This window comes from Aythya marila (assembly GCF_965140915.1).
Source record: "Aythya marila genome assembly, chromosome: 3".
Classification (NCBI taxonomy): Eukaryota; Metazoa; Chordata; class Aves; order Anseriformes; family Anatidae; genus Aythya; species Aythya marila.
This window is the reverse complement of record NC_139044.1, coordinates 52,266,008-52,284,200: the sequence shown is the minus strand read 5'-3', so window position 1 is coordinate 52,284,200 and position 18,193 is coordinate 52,266,008. Positions and strand designations below refer to the sequence as shown.

Here is an 18,193-nt window from a genome sequence, read left to right as displayed (position 1 = left end):
TCCCCCTTTCCTCCTCCCCCCCCCCACCCCGCCCCCCCACACATTAAATGGACTTTGAACTTGAAAGCTTATCCACTTCTTCCAACTAAAACTGTCAGTTAAAGAAAAGATATTACTACTCCCCACATGATGCCTTACTTTGCTAATTCACACTATTTGCAGTACTGAGCAATACTCAAGCTGATCAATGTAATACAGTTAGCTGCATCTCTGGCTTTACTGATTTTTATGAAAATAAAGTAACACATGCAACTACTTTTTGTTTCTCAAGCTTCAAACCATCTTGCATCATATCTATAGACAGCAATTCCTCTTCCAAGTTTTTCAGTTGATCCTGGAAGGTCTCCAATTGTTTTTCAGCTTTTCTGTTTCTCTCCAGAGCTTCTTGATACAATCTGGTCTGATTTTCCAAACTTTCAGTCAATTTAGCTACTTGGGTTTCAAACTGAGATACCATCTAGGGAGCAAGCAAGCCAAAAGAAAATATAGGGTTAAGTGAGAGTGGAAATTTTAGAAAGATATGAGACATCTATTATCAAATTATTAAAAGGAGGATAAAATATCTTTTTAAAATACGAAATTTTAAGATGCAAAAAGAGTAAACTCTGTTGCAACCACCCAGAGCAAATGGCAGTGATGACATTTGTAAGTAAAGCTCCTAAAAATGAACAGCAGAAGTAATACTTGAGTCAATCAAATAAAAGGAGCTAATATATTGTAACATGAAACAAACCTAATTTTAATGACACAGAAAAATTTAGATTACAATTAAATAAAAAAGAATAGTTTGCACCTTAACTACCTAAAAATAAACTGAGAAATTACTGCTGCTTGTACAGAGGTAAAAAACACTGAACTGCAATAAATTCTAAACTGCAATAAGACTGTGAGAACCCTAACAAACATTTTATGTTTTTGTGCATTGTATATCACTCGGTAGGAGAAACAGTTTTCAGTAGCTTGTGCCAAGGGATGTGTTGCTGTCTATGAACATGGAGTCCCTCCATCAGGCTGCAGAGGGTCTCTGCTCATAGCCCAGCTGCATGGGGTCCTGCAGGCTTCCAGAAACCATAACCACGTGAGGGATCACGCCATAGAAGGTGATTATTTTGTGGTCTCAATCTGCTACTTTATCTTCAAAGGCACCCAGAAGTAACCTTCACCCCTGGCTTAGGAGCAATCATCATTTTAGGGATTTCCTAAAACAGAGTTGCACCTTTATTACCCGTGCCTGTACCCAATGATTGACAAAGGCTCTATTTTTCGTCCTGTAGTTCTGACCTCCATAACCTCCTGGGCCAATCCCTCATGCAGCTCAATCTTTTTGTATTAAATAAATAAATAATAAAATAAAGAAAAAAAACTAACCACTTTTTGCCTTTTTTTTTTTTAATGTGACTACCAAATAATTTCAAAAGGGTGCCTTTTATTTCTAGTGTTACAAGAAATTCCAAATGCTCAGAGGCAGCTCTTACCTTGAGCCAGGTTCATCCCCACTGGTACTAAATAATCCTCTGTAAAATGTCTGAATTGTTTTTTTCTCATGTGTGAAGTGTGACAAGAGCATGTGGTAGCAGTTGTCCCAGCACCAGGCCAGAAAGAGGACTGTGCCTATGCAGTGCCTATGCAGTCGCTAGGCCATTTCCCTCAATGACCCAGCAGTAACCAAGACAGTTGTATGCCGACTCCAGCTGAGTGCAAAAAGCAACATGCAGGATGTAGCTACAAGGTCCTTCATACTATAATGGTGATCATTTTTTCTCTTTTCCAACATAACTAGACATTCTCATCATCTTAGTATTATCTTGATGGTCAAAAAGCTGCACTGTTCTGGTTTGATAAGATGATATCTTAAACTACCACTGATTTATATGCACACAGGGGCATAAAAATACAGACAATCTATAGTCTGATCAGTTGTTCCTATCTCAGGTCAGATGGGTAAGTAGTCAAGGGAAAAAGCTTCAGCTATGTAAATTTTTCTGCAACAAATCTGCGAAGGACCTGAACCCACGGACCTCGCAGCAGGGCTGGGCTCTGTGTGAACTGATAACAATTGCTTGCCTTGGACTCAAACTCCCTATGAACCCTTCTGGTACGTCATAAATAATAAATAACAAAAACACCTAAGAGCTGTCTAAACATACTCAGATGATATACATCTTATAACTGATGAAATGATCATCAGAACAGTGATTCAAAGCAGCATCTTAATCCTGCAGTAGAATACCTTTCACTGGACATTGCTATATTTTTTTATTTATTTTTTTTTTATAATTGTGGAGCCCAGAACTGCATGCAATATTCAAGATGAGGTTGCAGCAATGCTAAATATAGGAGAATCACCTCTTCTGACCTGCTGGATATGCTGTCTTTATTGCACTCCAAAATGCAGCTTGCCCTCCTGGTTGCCAGAGCACATTCCTGGCTCACGTGGGGCCTGCTGTCAAGCAGAACACCTGGGTCCCTTTCTGCTGAGCTGCTCTCCAGCCTCTTGTCTCCCAGTCTGTACCTGTACCAGCATTATTGCATCCCAGGTGCAGCACCCACAACTTTCCTTTGTTGAACTCCATGCTGTTTCTGATGGCCCCATGCTCCAGTCTAAGCAGATCCCTTTGCAAGACCTCTCATCCCTCCAGGGTGTCAACAGCACCTCCCCATTTAGTGAACTTGCTGAGGATGCACTCCACTCCTGCATCCAGATCACTGATAGAAATGTTGAACAGGACTGGCCCTAGAACAGCCCTGGGGAACACTGCTGGTTACTGGCCTGCCAGTTGAACCCCCTTCAGTATGACCCTTTGAGCTCTACCATTGAGCCAGTTTATCATCCATCATAGTGTTAACCTGTGTATCTCACAGCTGGACAATTCGTTCAGAACTTTGCTGTGGGGTATCAAAGGCCTTACTGAAATCCAGAGAGATTATGTCTACTGTCTTCTCTTCATCCATGAAACAGGTAGCCTTATCATTGAAGAAAATCAAATTACTAAGGCAAGACCTTCTCTTCAGGAACCTGTGTTGACTATGCCTGATATTATTTTTTCATCTGACTTTCAGTAAACCCCGGGATAGTCTTCTCCATAAGTTTTCCAGGGACTGAGGTTAGTCTAACAAGTTTCTTCTCTCATGTCCTTTTTGTAGATGGGTATGACACTGGCTAGCTTTTGCTTCAAGTTAGACAGTTTACTGAAAGGTATATGAGAAATTCTATCTGAAAAAAAATAATCCTTTGCTTAACTGAGTGATGGTAAAGCATGCATACCCTAACACAAGAAAGTTATACCCAAGTCCTGCAAAGAAATTCACCCAGAGATGCAATGGGAATCTGATCAAGAAGGTCAAGACCAAGATATATTCCTGTCCAGTGAAGCCTTAAAAAATATTTAATTCTGATGTGCAGAAAGAAAAGCAGGTCACTGTAAAACAGCTTTTTTGATGACACAATCTATGTTCTACTAGAGATGGATTCATAAGTGTAGAACATTGACGTTTCAGCTCAGTTATTTCAAAGCCCCTAATCTTCACACAGAAACTCTTCTGAGAATAGACGTCAGCAATGCTTTAATATCATAATTCACCTCAGGGCAGTGCACATAAATTTTCCCAAACCTTTGAGTCATAGCAGTAAGATATTAAAGCTTGATCACTTAACATACCTAGTAAATACAATGATACACAAAACTTTGCCATTCAATTACAGTAACTAAATTCACCAAGTACTAAACTTCAAAGCTAACATTTATGGTTCAGGAATTTCTTGAGCCACAAATTGTTTGAGAAGGGACTAGCATTCTGGGGAAGTATTTCAGTAAGTACAGAAGGCAATTGCTATATTTGCTAGCAGAGGAAGAATGCTACACTACAAATACCCAAAATAGTTCCTCTACTATGTAAAAATATACCAACAAAAGAAGGCAACTGTAAGCTTCATACTTCCAAAACACAGATTTAGTTGGTGGCAGATTAGAGTCAATACCTGCTCTTAGTAATAAAGCTCATATTTAATTGTGATAGCAATAACATTGAAAAACATCCTCAGACAACTAACAAATTGAGTTATTTTTTCATTGCAAGAGTCCACAGGCCTTTCTGGAGGACAAAGAGGTTAGAGCACCGCACTAAAATAAATTAATTCTCACACTCCTATGCAAAACTACCTGCTTTTCTGAGCATCCGTTTCTTTACCTCTAAAATAAGGATAAACTCAGCTCTTTAGAAAAAGAATAACTAATTAATTGTATGACTCTCTAAGTCATAGGGGAATTGCATTTTTTAACAGAGTATTTGATATAAATGCACAGAAGTATTTTCAAGAGCTATTTCCAGCCTTAGACAGAATACAAAGCCATACTTTTTTTTTTTTTTTTTTTTTTTTTTAATAACAAACTATTACATCAGCAGGAGATGTTAGAATCTCAAAATCTGGCAAGGTCACAGAAGCTGATTTCCAGTGACTCACTGAAAACAGCTTTTCATTTACCGTGTAACTTCTAATTAAATAATAGCCCTCCCTGACAATGGCGTGCTGACAACATCAATATATTCTCATACAAAAAGAGTAAGAAGCCTGAGTACAGCAACCAGCAGTCAGGATGGGATACTGACATTGGTCACACTGCATTCTGGCCTGACTTTCCCCTAAGCTCTCTCTTCTGCACATACCTTTCCTTTGCAAATGCTATCAGCCCAAATCCCTCTAACCAAAGCATTAGAATACCCAGCTACCTTAATATTACCTTTTTTTTTTCTAGAATGGTGAACAGTTATGGTTTCAAAAATACTTACCTCTAAGTAAAAACAAATACTCTTTCCTAGTAGCAGACTTTGAGGATTGGAGGGCAAGAAGTTGCCTGGGGCAACATCGGTTATACCTGCCTCGGAAAACAGGTCAGTCCATTAAGTTACTATTGCAACAGCAAATCTGTGCTTGCTCACATATTCAGCTAAATCATGGTGACCATGCAGCCACTTCTCATGCCTACAAAGCAGCTCTGAAAACAAGTTTCAATGTTGTAACAAAAAGACTTTCCCTGCTAACAGCACTTATTTTTATTTAATTTCTGACTTATTCCTACTTAATAAAATATAAGTGTTTTTGGCTTAGCATCTCAAATTAGCAGTCAACAAAATTAAAGTTTTCTGTAATTTCAAAACCTAAGCAAAAAGAATCAACACTCAAAAAGATAAATCAGATTTAAAAAAAAAAAAAAATAGTCAAAGGGAATAAATACATTTGCCATGCAAGTGCAGTAGCTGCTGACTTACTATCTCTTTACTCTCCTCTTTGCAGTTTATTTCCTGGATCCTCTCCAGAATAGCTTTCTCAGAGGGTTTAACGGTTGCCGATCCACTGCTGAGAAGGGCAGCAATTTGCTCTTTGAAAGCCACCAAAGAACTTTGAGCAGTCCTGGCCTCTTCTTTGCTGCTCTTCAAACTTTCATCCAGCTCACTCAAAGATTTCTTCAGAGTGTGAAGTTCTTGCTTTGAAGCTTCCCAAGCTTTCTGGTTAGCAGTGAGTTTATCTTGGTGGTTTCTGATGTCCGCCTCCAAACCCTGTCTTGCTATTCTAGCACTGTCAAGATCCTAGGAATACACAAAAGACTAAACCAAAGTTTCAAAATTCATTAGAACCCCTCCTCATATGCACAAAGCAGGGAGTTACTCAGAAGCAGGTATTGCACCTAGAGAAATACAGACCCATATTGCTCACAAGGGCCTGACAACATCAAGGTTTCATGAGAAATCTCCCACTGAAATTAATGAAAGCCCAAAGCCTGCTGTAATCACTCTAGACAGATTAACTCCTTGCAGTAACCTGGAAAATTGTATGTAAACAAAAAATTTTTGATTGCAAAACTACTGCAAGATTATATTTTCATTCAGATAATAAGACTTATAAAAACAATGGTGAACAAAATCTAATGAAAACAAAGCTAAAGGACTACACCTGAGAGGGGAAGCATGAATACACATGAAGTTTCTGAAAGTAGAGCTGAATTAGATGTTATCTCTGAGAATAATTTACCTGAATGTGACAAAAAAATCCTGAGATTATTTTTACATATAAGTACGAGTGAGACAAAAACAATAAGAAAAAGTTAAGACAGCCTAAAGGAAGAGTAAGTGCTCAAATATCAATTAAATCTCAAATAAGAAATGTTTTTTCAAAAGATGCACTAAGGTGAAGGAACAATAGATTGTACAACACTCAGAACAAAAAATAATAATAATAAAAAAAAGTCTGCATGATTGCATTTCTGAAGAAAACAAAAACACTCATATTAAGCACAAATCTGCCTGATGAAGAGGAGGTCAATGCAGAGCTAAGTGTCCTTCCACAGAGCCTACAGCTGCCCTCATCTGCTGCTCAGCAGAGCTCTATCAGAGTGCAGAAACATCAGTGGAGAAGGACGAATGGGATGGTGGCTCTATCTAGCATCCTTGTATTTTATTTATTATTTTTTTTTTTAATTTTGAAGGAGTCAGTTGCCATCTACTACTCCTTGCATTTCATAAGTAATACATTCAAAGATAATGTTACCCTTGGTACTAAGGGAGACAGGATACTGTAGGATAAGCCCATAGGATTTACTGCTCAGAGTCATCCTCAGACCTTTGGCATTTTGTTATGGTTCTCGTTTAGCCTCTCACACCCACAGGCTTTTCCTACTAAGCCCAGGGCCTTTAAAAATTATTTTCCCTTTATCTTCTGATAAATCAAGGCTCAGTTTTCAAGGGAGAAAAATAGTCAGTGTACACATATCAGTTGTATATAAAATATTGACCCAACTGGGAGGCAGAACTGTGTATCCTGACCCACAGGACAAAAGCAAATGATGAAATATGGAAGAAAACTAACCCGTTTAAACAAAAGAAACATTCAGCTCTCATTCAGTCAGCTTGTGAACCTCTTTCCTATCCCTGCATTACTAGAATTAAGAGTGTTTATAGACTCATATGCAAGAAGAAAACTGCAGTCAAATCAACTCAAAGAACAGAAAAAAGTCTTCATTCCTTATGGTATTACCTGATTGATAGGAACCAGCCAGAAATAATATTACTTCACACAAGACAAAAAATTAAGTAAGAGGATGGCATATTTACAGAGAGTGACTGAATTTCTCTAGAAGTTCCAGGTTTTTAGCAGAAGCTCAGTATGTGGGTTGATGTCAACTGAGATGGTCTTCCTCAGAATTTAAAAATTGTTCCAGGAGCAGCTTTGAACATGGTGGCTACTTGGGGGTCTCTCAGAGCCCACCTATACTTGCTGTGTGGCACAGTAAGCTGTTTGTATTAATGGCATACATGCTAATCAAGCAGTACATCTGGAAATAGTTATATAAATCAGCGGTGAGGCTGGGACAGAAGCTTAGGAAACACCCTTGGAAATAACATAATACACTAAAAATACTAAAATTTTTAAATAGCTTCAAAAATGCAAACATGCAAATATATAAATGAAAACAAACTAAAACAAACCTCATCATTTAGGTAATTATTTGTAACTTGAACTTTCTACAGCAATTGTAGAACTCTTTGAAACAAATGTTGGCACGATTCCTTGTCTTTTTTTTTTTTTTTTAATTCCAAAGAAATCCTATTAATAGAAAATTCCCACCTGTGTTGAGAATTACACTCTGGTAATGACAGCAAAGAATAAAGACCAGTTTTTTTCAGTTACAATTTTCTACAGTCTGAGTTTTTCTTTCAGAAAGACAGAGCAAAAGTAGTTTTCCAGTCTCAAGGAGCTTACCTAATTACAATCTCTTTTCTAATTGTGAACATCTGCAAACATACACAGTTGAATCAAAAGATCAAGGTATAAAATAAGTAATTGCAAGCCTGTTGATGCTTAAACATTTAAAAAACAAAGCAGCCATACAAGCAATTTACAGAATGAAAAGTAGCAAAATTCAAAGCATTAAAATTCTGAACAATCTTCCTTAAACCCTCTCTTGAATGGAGAATATTTAAAGTAACTAACTTCAGCAAGGTCAGCATGAACTTGAAACAGTACCTGGAAGCTTGGGCACTATGACATGTAAAGGTGGTAGCCCAACTAGAGGCAAAACCCCAAAATCCTGATGGCTTCGTGCAGGGGGATAAAACAGTTCTGTTCCTATAAGATGGAATGAACGGAGCTGTAACAGCTCATGGTTTTTCTTCAGCTCCTCAGTGCCCATGACTGTTCTGTCACTCTGAATCATATGAAGGTTTTGGTACGCCGGTTGTAGGGTTAAAAAAAAAAAAAAAAGTGTCCAACACTGACATAACTGCATTTGAAAAGCACTACAGAAATTCTTGTTCAAATAAAACAGAAGATGTAATGCAGATTTACCTAGCATATGCTGTGTCAGTGTGACTGACTGTTAGACACAAGAGATGCAGCAGACATGAAGTGGACCACTTATGGGCTGATGTAGAAAGTGGGAGCAGAGACTCTTAAACTATCTGAGACCTAAGCAAAAGGATTCATACAGCACAGTGCTGTGCTTGCAGCTACCCGCTCACACCTGGTTGGAGTACACTCACCTGCTGGCACTCTGCCTGAGATTAGAGAAGATGGAAGAGTATACAGACCACTGCATAAGATGCCAGTGAGGCCTCCTGAGAACTAATGTATTCAATATTAGGTCAGCTGTATTGACATCAAAAGCTGTAACTGGCAGGGAAAATTACTTCTGTCTTTTAAGCATAGAAAGAAAGACACTATTTTATCAGTAAAGGCTAAAAAGCTGTATTTAACACTGGAAAACAAAGTCAGGGAGATGTGATTGCATTAAAGAGACGTGTATGAAAGAGGCAAAACAAGACAGTGTAAGATCTTCTAGCTAATAATATATATTAATACTTACCCTCATTCTACTGATCTCTCTCCAAAGATGTAATTAATTCACATGAAGTGAAAAATAGCAGAGAGTAACACAAGAAGAGCTATTGCAGCTCAGACCAAAGGTTTATGTATTCCAACAGCCAGCATCTGACAGTAGGCAGTAACAACCATCTCAAAAAGGTTATAAGAGCCAAGGAGGCATAAATTACTTGCTCAGAATACTCTCCCACCTCAAAATAATTGCAGCTCAGAGACTTTCAGGTGTAGAAATGGCCTTTTCTATTTTACAGCACTCAGTGATTTCTTCTTCCATTTTTATGTGCAGTTATTTTTTTAACCATGGTAATTTCCAGAATCTACAGTATCTCATGGTCATAGTTCAATTTTAATTGCCCAGAGAAGTGTATCTTCCTGTTTGTTTTGAATGTACTTCATTTTTAATTTTCAATTTTAACTTCATTTAATGAAACCTTGTTTTATTAGAAAAGAGAACCATCAATTATTCTTTAGCTTCTCTCTCCTTAGCACTCATAGTTTTGGGGATCTCTCTCACATCACTGCCCAGATGTCTTGTCTCAAATCTGAAGAGTCCAAGTCCTTTTAGTCTTTCTTTATAGAGAATTCATTGTATATTTGTTTTCATATTTGTTGCCCTTCTCTGAATTTCTTTCAGTTTTACCACATTTTTAGGGGATGTCAGAATTTCTGTGTTGAAGTAGACACACCATGGATTCCAGCAGTGACAAAATAACATTTTATTCTCTCCCAATAATTTATAATCTATTTTTCTTACTGCCGTTGACCTGAATTTGTTCAAGAACTATCATACTCCAATATCTCATTCTAGAGTAATTACAATAAACTGAGCCCATTATTTTGTAATTGCTTTGTTTCTATAAAACTATTCAGTTCTTCCTTTATGCATCATATTATATCTATCTACTCTTATAAACTGACTCCTTCAAAAAATTCTAGTTATATATATGTAGTTAATCTTGCACTGTAGATATATTTTTTTCATATTTCTCAAGATTTCAACTATGCACATAGAAGGTTTGTTGGTCTGTCGTTTCATCAAATATTTTTAAGAAAGCAGATGCTAGTCAAATCAGTCACTAGTTATGGTCCCAAGGCTGGTTTAGAACTTATGACTCAACACTCCAAATTGATTGAGGACTTCAAATTCAATTTTCTAGATCTACGAATTGCTTCCTATAGTTCTCTTTCCTGAAGAAAAATAAACAATAAAACACATCACCACAACTGAAGCAGATTTAGAAAAGACACAATAGGTTCACATTCTCAAAGTGCTATAGCTTTTTGTTATGGTTTTAAATAAACACGAATTTAATTGCTCATTTACTTAACTTATATGGTTATAAACAGCAAAAATTGAAACCTTTGCTTTTATTTAATGTAATAGATTAAAACAGACTAAGAAAGATCATTTTTCTCTTGTTATTTTGCATGTATGACACCACAAAAATATGCCACACAGAAGCATGCCACACCCTATTTAAAAGCCATTATTGTGGCTTTGCATATGAGATTACAATAATATTGATGTCTATCTCCAGCACCAGCTTTCATCTTAACATCTAAAAGGAAAAGAAAAAAAAAAAAAAAAGAATGCAGAAAATTTCTTTTTGTACTGAGTTGTACATTTTTGGCTTTAGGAATGGCTTTGCTCAAATTTAAACTGATGAGCAAATTTATTTCTATTTACATTAATTTTTAACATATGTGGGCTTCCAATACTTCTAAAGTATCCAACCACATTTGCTTGTCTATTTGTATGCTAGAATCACGTCAAACAGGTGCTTGGAAGTTTGACAATATTGTTTCAGAAGCTCTGCAGAGGTCTTGCCACAAAATACCAGCAGAAGAGATGGCATGAAGCCTTCTCTTTCCACAGAGCCCTCTGAAGACTTGTGAAACTTTAACAATCTTTGAGGAACCAACACCACTCATTTCTGTCATTCATTGTTCCTACACATGTAGCTGCTCCTAAAGCAATTTCTCACTGGAAAGGAAACTGCTCATGTTAAAACTGAGATCTTTCCTCACCACATTTCACACAGACCACAGCCACCTCATCACACAGCTTTATTGCCCACCAGCCATGTTACACAGCCCCATCAATTATCTCGCTGCGGCTAAAGAGATAGAATCTCTTGGCTTTCATCACCTCTCTCTAAAACTCTGGTGTGCTTCCCTGAAGGACCATATACAAGGCAAGAGGTAGGCAGCTGCATCAAAGGTGTTACAGAAAAGGATTCTCTCTTGATTCAGTCAAATGTTGCAAAGTTTTTCACAGAGGAGGCTATTCACAAGGCAAGCCTCTATAGCTGTGCCTTAGTTAATTATCAAAATTATTGTGATATTAAAGTTATTAAAATGTATCATTTCAGTTGTGCACTCCATGTACCATATTTTCAAAATCTCAAAATTGTAATTTTCATAGACACAATGTAAAAGAACTCATTTGTAAACTGATTTCATAGATGATAACTTTGCACCTAAAAGACTCTTAAGTGCATCTGCGTTTTTCCCTAAATTGGTGACAAAAAATTCACTGAGTTCTGTGGAGTTAAGATCCCACTGTTTGTAGAACAAAAGAAAATAAATTCAATGACACTTTTAGTAATAATAACATTGTTATGCTTACTGTAAAGATTTTTTTTTTCCTCAGGTTTAAAAATACCTGGAAGTTTAAAATACAGCAAGTTCAGTCAGGGATTAATGGAAATGTGAAATGAAGACTTGCTACAGGAAAAACACATAACTTAGAGGAAAAAAAGACACAAGATTTCACTTCCAATTAAATGAGTAGAGTAGAGTAGTTCAGTTAGAAGGGACCTTCAAAAATCCAACTTCCTGACTACTGCAGGGCTAACCAAAAGTTAAAGCAGTTTATTGATCATTTTATCTTATTTTATTTTACTGAGTGCATTATCCAGATGCCTTTTGAGAACTGATGATCTTGGGGCATTAAGAGAAATACTGCATAAAGATTCATAAAGAGAAATGCTATGCCATGAGAAGGTGGGTACAGACCTGAAAGCTCATGAAACAGCTGAGACTCCTTCCGGAGAGCTCACACATATTTAACAGTGATAGTCACACAGTGTCCAGAGCCTTGCCTGTATTTTGCAGTATAGCTTTCCATACACAGAACAGCAGAGATTACCATTTATTTTTGGTCAAAATTCACTAATGCTGACAGAACCTTTTTCTAAAGGGCTTTCATGAGATTTTGCGTGAAACACACATATTGTTTTGTATAGTAGTAGCATTAGCTGTTAGCATGGAGATAGATGCAACCCTTGTATCAGGAAGCTGAGAGGATATATGGCAAGATGTACTTCTGCTTCTGTGTGCTTACATACTCACCAGCCACTAGCCACTCTCACAGCACAGACAACAGTTATTCAGCCTAATATAGCAGATTCCTATATAACTGCTGTCCTTCACTAACATCTATCCCTCTACAATACCTGCCACAACCACAAGCCCATCTCCTCCCTTTTCTTTCTTGCTATGGCCATATGCTAACTGAGGCACTTGTAATCCATCCGGAGGAAACTCTGGGCTTTTTGGCTTGAATGTTTTTAATAACAAGAATGTAATTAATAACAAGAGTGCAGCATTTAAGTTAAATAATTGGAGAGAGCCTTCAGACCAGAGAATGATATTTACTTATCCTTATATTTACTTTTAACTTACACCATCATTATTAACTCCGGCACTTCAGTGAGCAGCAGGGTCTCAATTTATTAAGTCAATTACATAACCACCACCACCCCAAAGAAAAAAAAAAAAAATAGAAAATCAGGTTATATTAACAGGAATAGTAAGTGATAAAAGAGAATGCCAGTATTTTTCACATGAATTCTTACACCAGCTGTGTCTCCATTTACTACTGCTATACCACAAGAACTTTAAACTAGATTGCTCTTATCTCCTACCTTGTTTTATGATTCAACCTGAAAATATTTGAGATGTCTGCTGAAACCTATCTATAAAATTAATTTGCTTAACAACTTATAACAAACTAAAATCAATAAAAACATCCAGGTTCTAAATGGGAAAGTCATTATCTATTGGGAAAATCAAAAACTAAAATCATTTGGTCACATCTCCTACAATCAAAGTATTTGAGTATATTAAAAATGTATGAGTGTTTATGGTTTACTCAATTTCTCAGTTTCCTTAAATTATAATAGCTTATTTTTAATTAACTATGTTTTCATACAATCGATTTTAAAATTTTATATTGCATACTACTTAGATTTAATTAATAACAATTTAATACATTAATAATGAATTAAAACCTCATTTTCATTATCAATTTTGCATTAACAGTACATACAGATACATTTGAATTAATTAAAGTTAGTTGATAATATTCTAAATATGTTTCTTGAAGACAGTGCTTAGTGCATATCTTTGCAAAACAGATGTTTAAATTAAGACTTGAGAGGAATCACAAATATTTCCAGGTTGACTCATCAGAGGAAATGAGAAACAGGAACAAGCCAGTTTACCAATTCTTGTGGCTTGTCAGGGTCAAAGCTATATGAAAGGCAAATTCATTTGAAAGAATACATGCACCTTCTATACCTTAAATAAATACTGAGTAGATATTTAATAAATATTAGAAAGGGACTTGGTTAGAGATTTATTTCTTTTTTAGAGACTGCCAGACATTCTCAAAGACTGTCATAATACTGTAATTAATGATGATCATAATAAATAATCATTGTCTGGGCACACAGAAAGAATGAACAGATATTCCAATTGTCAGTCTAGAAATTTGGGCAGCATTTAAAAATTACTTTCTACGAAACACAAATGTGATATCCAACACTGTCAGAAAAAATATTTATGTTGTGTTTACAGAATTCCAGTAGCACCTTCTGACAATATTCAGTTGGGAATGTGGGAAGTTCAGGATTCTGAAACAAAACTAATACAGTAGGAAAAAAAAAAAAAAAAAGAGAGAGAGAGAAAAAGAAGGAAAAAAAGGTTGGTTACCTACTGCTAATTAAATTTGTTTTTATATTATATTAGTTTCTCTTGTTTGCTGTTCTATAATTGTAATGCACCAAGGCTGACAGTGGAATTAGTAAAATTATTGTTTGCTTGCTAATGTTGCTCCAACGGAAACCAGCTGACTTCATCAAATCCTGGAGCATCAAATTTACCAAAGAACATTCTGAATAATTCTCACATATTAACTTTTTATCTTGCTAATAGTCTGAATGCAACCAATCTGGCTTGCATTTTCTTCATCAAGAATTTCAGAGTCTATAATCTGTTTATTTGGCCATGAGTTAGCTGCCTCTTCCTGGGGCATGAGGAGAGGCCCCAAGGCATCAAGAGAGACCAAGCAGAAAAATCCCAAGGAGCAGGAATGAAGAACCACCTGACAAGAAAAACTGGAAATGGTTCAGAGACGAGGCGTGAACATGGCTGAGACTGAGGCTTGTCAGAGAAGACTGACAGAACCACTGAACAGAAAGGTTGTGTTCTGTCCCTTGTGTAATTAAGAAGCTTTTTGAGAGACAAAACTGGGGCAAAGTGGCCATCATCTTGTAATACAAAACATAGCCAAGCTATTGGCTAGCACAGAAACACTTCTTTATTACCTGTGACAGTTTTACTTGCTTTTCTCTTTTGCAAGTGAACATGAAACAATGCACAACTCTATTCACGCGCTTATTTCATCTGTGCAAAGTCAAACCTACTTTATACAACTGAGGATGCCCTTCCTGTAGCTTAAGACATTCATCAGAGGAACAAGGGATACTATATATCCTGCTTTAGATACGCAGATTAAAAACATTCTTTGTGTTTTTACTTATTTTTTCAATACTGCATTTCTTAATACACTTTTGTGAACACAAAACATTCTCAGGAGATTTATTCAATATCTGCAAAATTAAGTAGCTAAACTGAAACAACACAGGAAGAATCTGCAACCTCTAAATTAGCCATGATGGCACACACTTCATTTGAAAGGCAATGTTGATAATTTAGCAAGACGTTTCTGTAAAATGGGCTAAATAAATTATGCATTTGGCATACATGCAATAACAACAGGAAAATATTTTTTAGCTAAGTGTTTCAACATTTGAAATATTTTGGCACTCAGAGCAAACTTGCAAAACAAATCATAAATGAAGCCTCATCTCAGTTTAGAATGTCTCCTGATTCTGGCTTACCTGGCAAGTGCACCACCCTCTCTCCTCTTATTCACACACATGCTTGAAGAACAGGGACAAAAAGTTCTCAGAAATGCCTGGTTAAGTTTTCAGTCCAGGTTCACTCTCTTTCCAATTTGAGTCTTAGGAAATTTTACACAGGTTGTTAAGAAGCATTTTCAGCAGTAAGTAAAATTTATGACCCTTGTGGTACTTTACATTCATTTTCCCCACAACAAATTCTTTCTTCTTAAAAGCATGCTGTCAGCTCTCTCATCTGCTAAGTATTTTGCCTACAACAAAATCAGAACACTTTATCCTTTAAAGTATGTGATTGTGATAATTCATTCAGGGAAAAAGTAATGCTGGAAGGGTGGAGAAAACATTAACATATACTAACTTTGAAAACTTACTTGCCCAAGGTTGTATTTATGTTAAAATTTCTACAAACTCAGTTACACGTAACTCAGCTACATATTTGGCAGTTTCATTTTCTTACTTTCTTTAGTTCTGACCATCAGCTTTAACCGCACTTCCCTAGTACCTACAAGAAATTTTCATTATGGTTTTAGTAAACTGCTTCCTTTTTGCAGTTATCACTCAAAGTACAAAGTAATAAAACAAACTGCTGCAGTAGCTGACTTTGTTCTTTCTTTGCAATATACTAAACCCTTACAGCAAGCTCTCTTGGAGTACTTAAATCCTTAAATCATATCTTTTTCTTTCCAGATTGTACCTAGGTGAATTTGGTGAATACTTGACTTACAACTTCACCTACAGCTCTCAATTCACCATTATTCCTGCTGCACTTTTTCTCTATACAGGTTCTCCTCAGTAAAGTTGTACTTTTCTGCAAGAGACAACCTACTGCCTACAACATTTTGGGTATGAGTCAACTGAGTTCTTATGAAATACAGGTTTATTATGCAGTGAAACAAGATAATCTAGTGTGTCTAAAAGCCAAGACATTTTATTTCCAGACCTTAAAAGAAATAATAAAATAAGATTCTACTAATTCCTTTCAATCTCGTTAGAATTTTTGAAGAATCTAAGTAACAGAATCATCAGAAAATTTGCAACATCACATAAATATTATTTAAACAAGCATTTTTTCCATTGTTCCATGCTTGTGCCTCAGTTTTATTCACACTTATACATTTACAATGCTTTAGAAAAACTTCTGCTTAATTACATGTTTTTGCAAGCAACAAAGTCTACAATACGAAGGGAGCAAAAATACCAATTTGCAAGCACCATCAGAAGACATCAAATCTAAATCAGTTCTATCTTGCACAGTTATTGTTTAATTATATAATAATTTCCATATGTTTTAAGGTTTCAAGAAACTGAGAATAACCTTAGAATAACTTTTTGTTTTTTACTAAAGACCCTCATCAGTGAAAGTCTTTCAAAAGTACTTTTTCTCATGCAACTCCTATCCAAAATTGATTTGAAATTTTGAGAAATTAAAATTAAAAATGAAAACTAGACAAACATATACATGACTCATTTATGTACCTTCCTAAGTTTTTCCATGTCTTGATAGTATCCTGCTGCCTTTTTCTGCTCTTTGGTTGCTTCTGAAACAAGCCTCATGATAGTTTCTCTGCTAGCCTTGGACTCCATCTCATGGCCATCGATAGCTTCTTGAAGAGCAGCAACCTGAACTTTTAGTGCCAGATTTTCTTTACAAATTTCACTGACCTAGAGAGATAATTCAAATAGTGGAAACGTTTTTAAACACTTAACAATGATGTTTATTCATCCCAGTATACAGCTCCTAATCATCCTAATACAGACATGGTGTTTCCAAGACCCCTAGGCCAGATTTATAATTGCATTCTATTGCTCCTTTCTAAACAAGTAGAAAGGCAATTAAAATGAGAACCATATTCCCACCAGAAACCCACATCTTAGTGAAATGTGGTTCAGATTTACTCCCACATAATCTCTATGATCTACTAAAGAGGTGGAGAGCTACTGGCACTTCTGAGTATCTGTAGTTGACATAAAGCAGGTCTCAAAACGAAAACAGATCATATAACTATCTTCATGTGAAAAGCAGACTGTTTTGGTTGGGCCTGTTAAGATTTATGCCTCTCATTTGGAACGACAAACTGAAAGCTGCATTTTATGCTTGAAACTTTTTAGGCAAAGGAATATTTGAGTTAGTAACAGCTATTTCATGAGCATATTCAAGAGCAGGGCCAAATACCTGGTGGACTGCTGTGCTGAACAGCCAGCACCTTGGAAAAAGGAATATCTCCAGTAAGATATCCTGTTTTGTTACATTATGTTGTTTCCAAGCAGGGAGTAGATAAGTGTGGTAGCTTCAAAGACTGCATTAGGAAAAAAATGTACCCTGACTGGTAGCTAAGTTTTCCTAATGAACTCAATTTTCAGTGCATGCTAGATTTCCCAACTAGATCTGTTAATTGTTAGGAAGAGAAAAAGAAAAAAAAAAAAAAGAGCCAATGTATACTTTTAAAAAATAAATAACTGTATATTTGCTTAATTTAAAGCATGTAAGAGATCCAGCTTAATGCAAGTATTTTTGCCTCCAATGACAACTAGACAAGTTTTGTTACGTGTATCTGTTGCAATTTGAATATGCTTGTAATATTATGAGGGCAAGGACTGTAAGAGATCTGTGACACCTACTTAGATCATCTTATTGTATTAAGGTTTCCTTATAGCCAGGATAGTTATAGTATGAATATAACAAAAGAGAAATTCCCAAAATTCTGAGTGTGCTCTCAAGTGAAGAAAAGTGGGGATACAGAAGACTAGACACTATATAAGAATAATGCATAAAATTAGGATAAAGTGCCCTTCAGCAGCCTCTAAAAAGGTTGAAAGAGTACACAAACAATTTTCCTTTCCTAAGTGGATGCTTTGCATTCAGTACTCTAGGAAAATTCTGAGGGGAGATAATAAATTTTGATGCTTGAGATTCAAATACACCCTATAGTGATTCACAGCATTTTATTACACAGTAAAGTTACACAGGGCACAGTTTAGGTTGTTTTAGCAAGTGCCTTTTCAGATATTTCTACTTAATGGTACATCAGCTTGAGATAAGTATTAAATACAAGTGGTAGAATTTACGTGTCATCTTGTGATCCCATTGCTAATGTTTTCAGGAAAGCTT

The 18,193-nt window shown here is 36.1% G+C and overlaps 1 protein-coding gene across 1 annotated transcript in view; it reads right to left on the bottom strand.

Moving 5' to 3' along the window:
- Nucleotides 1-18,193, bottom strand: part of CCDC170 (coiled-coil domain containing 170) — a gene marked incomplete at its 3' end in the record, with an annotated part of 41,685 nt that overhangs the window by 8,370 nt on the left and 15,122 nt on the right. The window contains exons 6-8 of the mRNA XM_082756166.1: nucleotides 16,561-16,746; nucleotides 5,269-5,586; nucleotides 257-457 (exon numbers count right to left, since the gene is read on the bottom strand). Coding sequence (XP_082612292.1) covers nucleotides 257-457; nucleotides 5,269-5,586; nucleotides 16,561-16,746 — 705 coding nt within the window. The remainder of the gene's footprint in view (nucleotides 1-256; nucleotides 458-5,268; nucleotides 5,587-16,560; nucleotides 16,747-18,193) is intronic.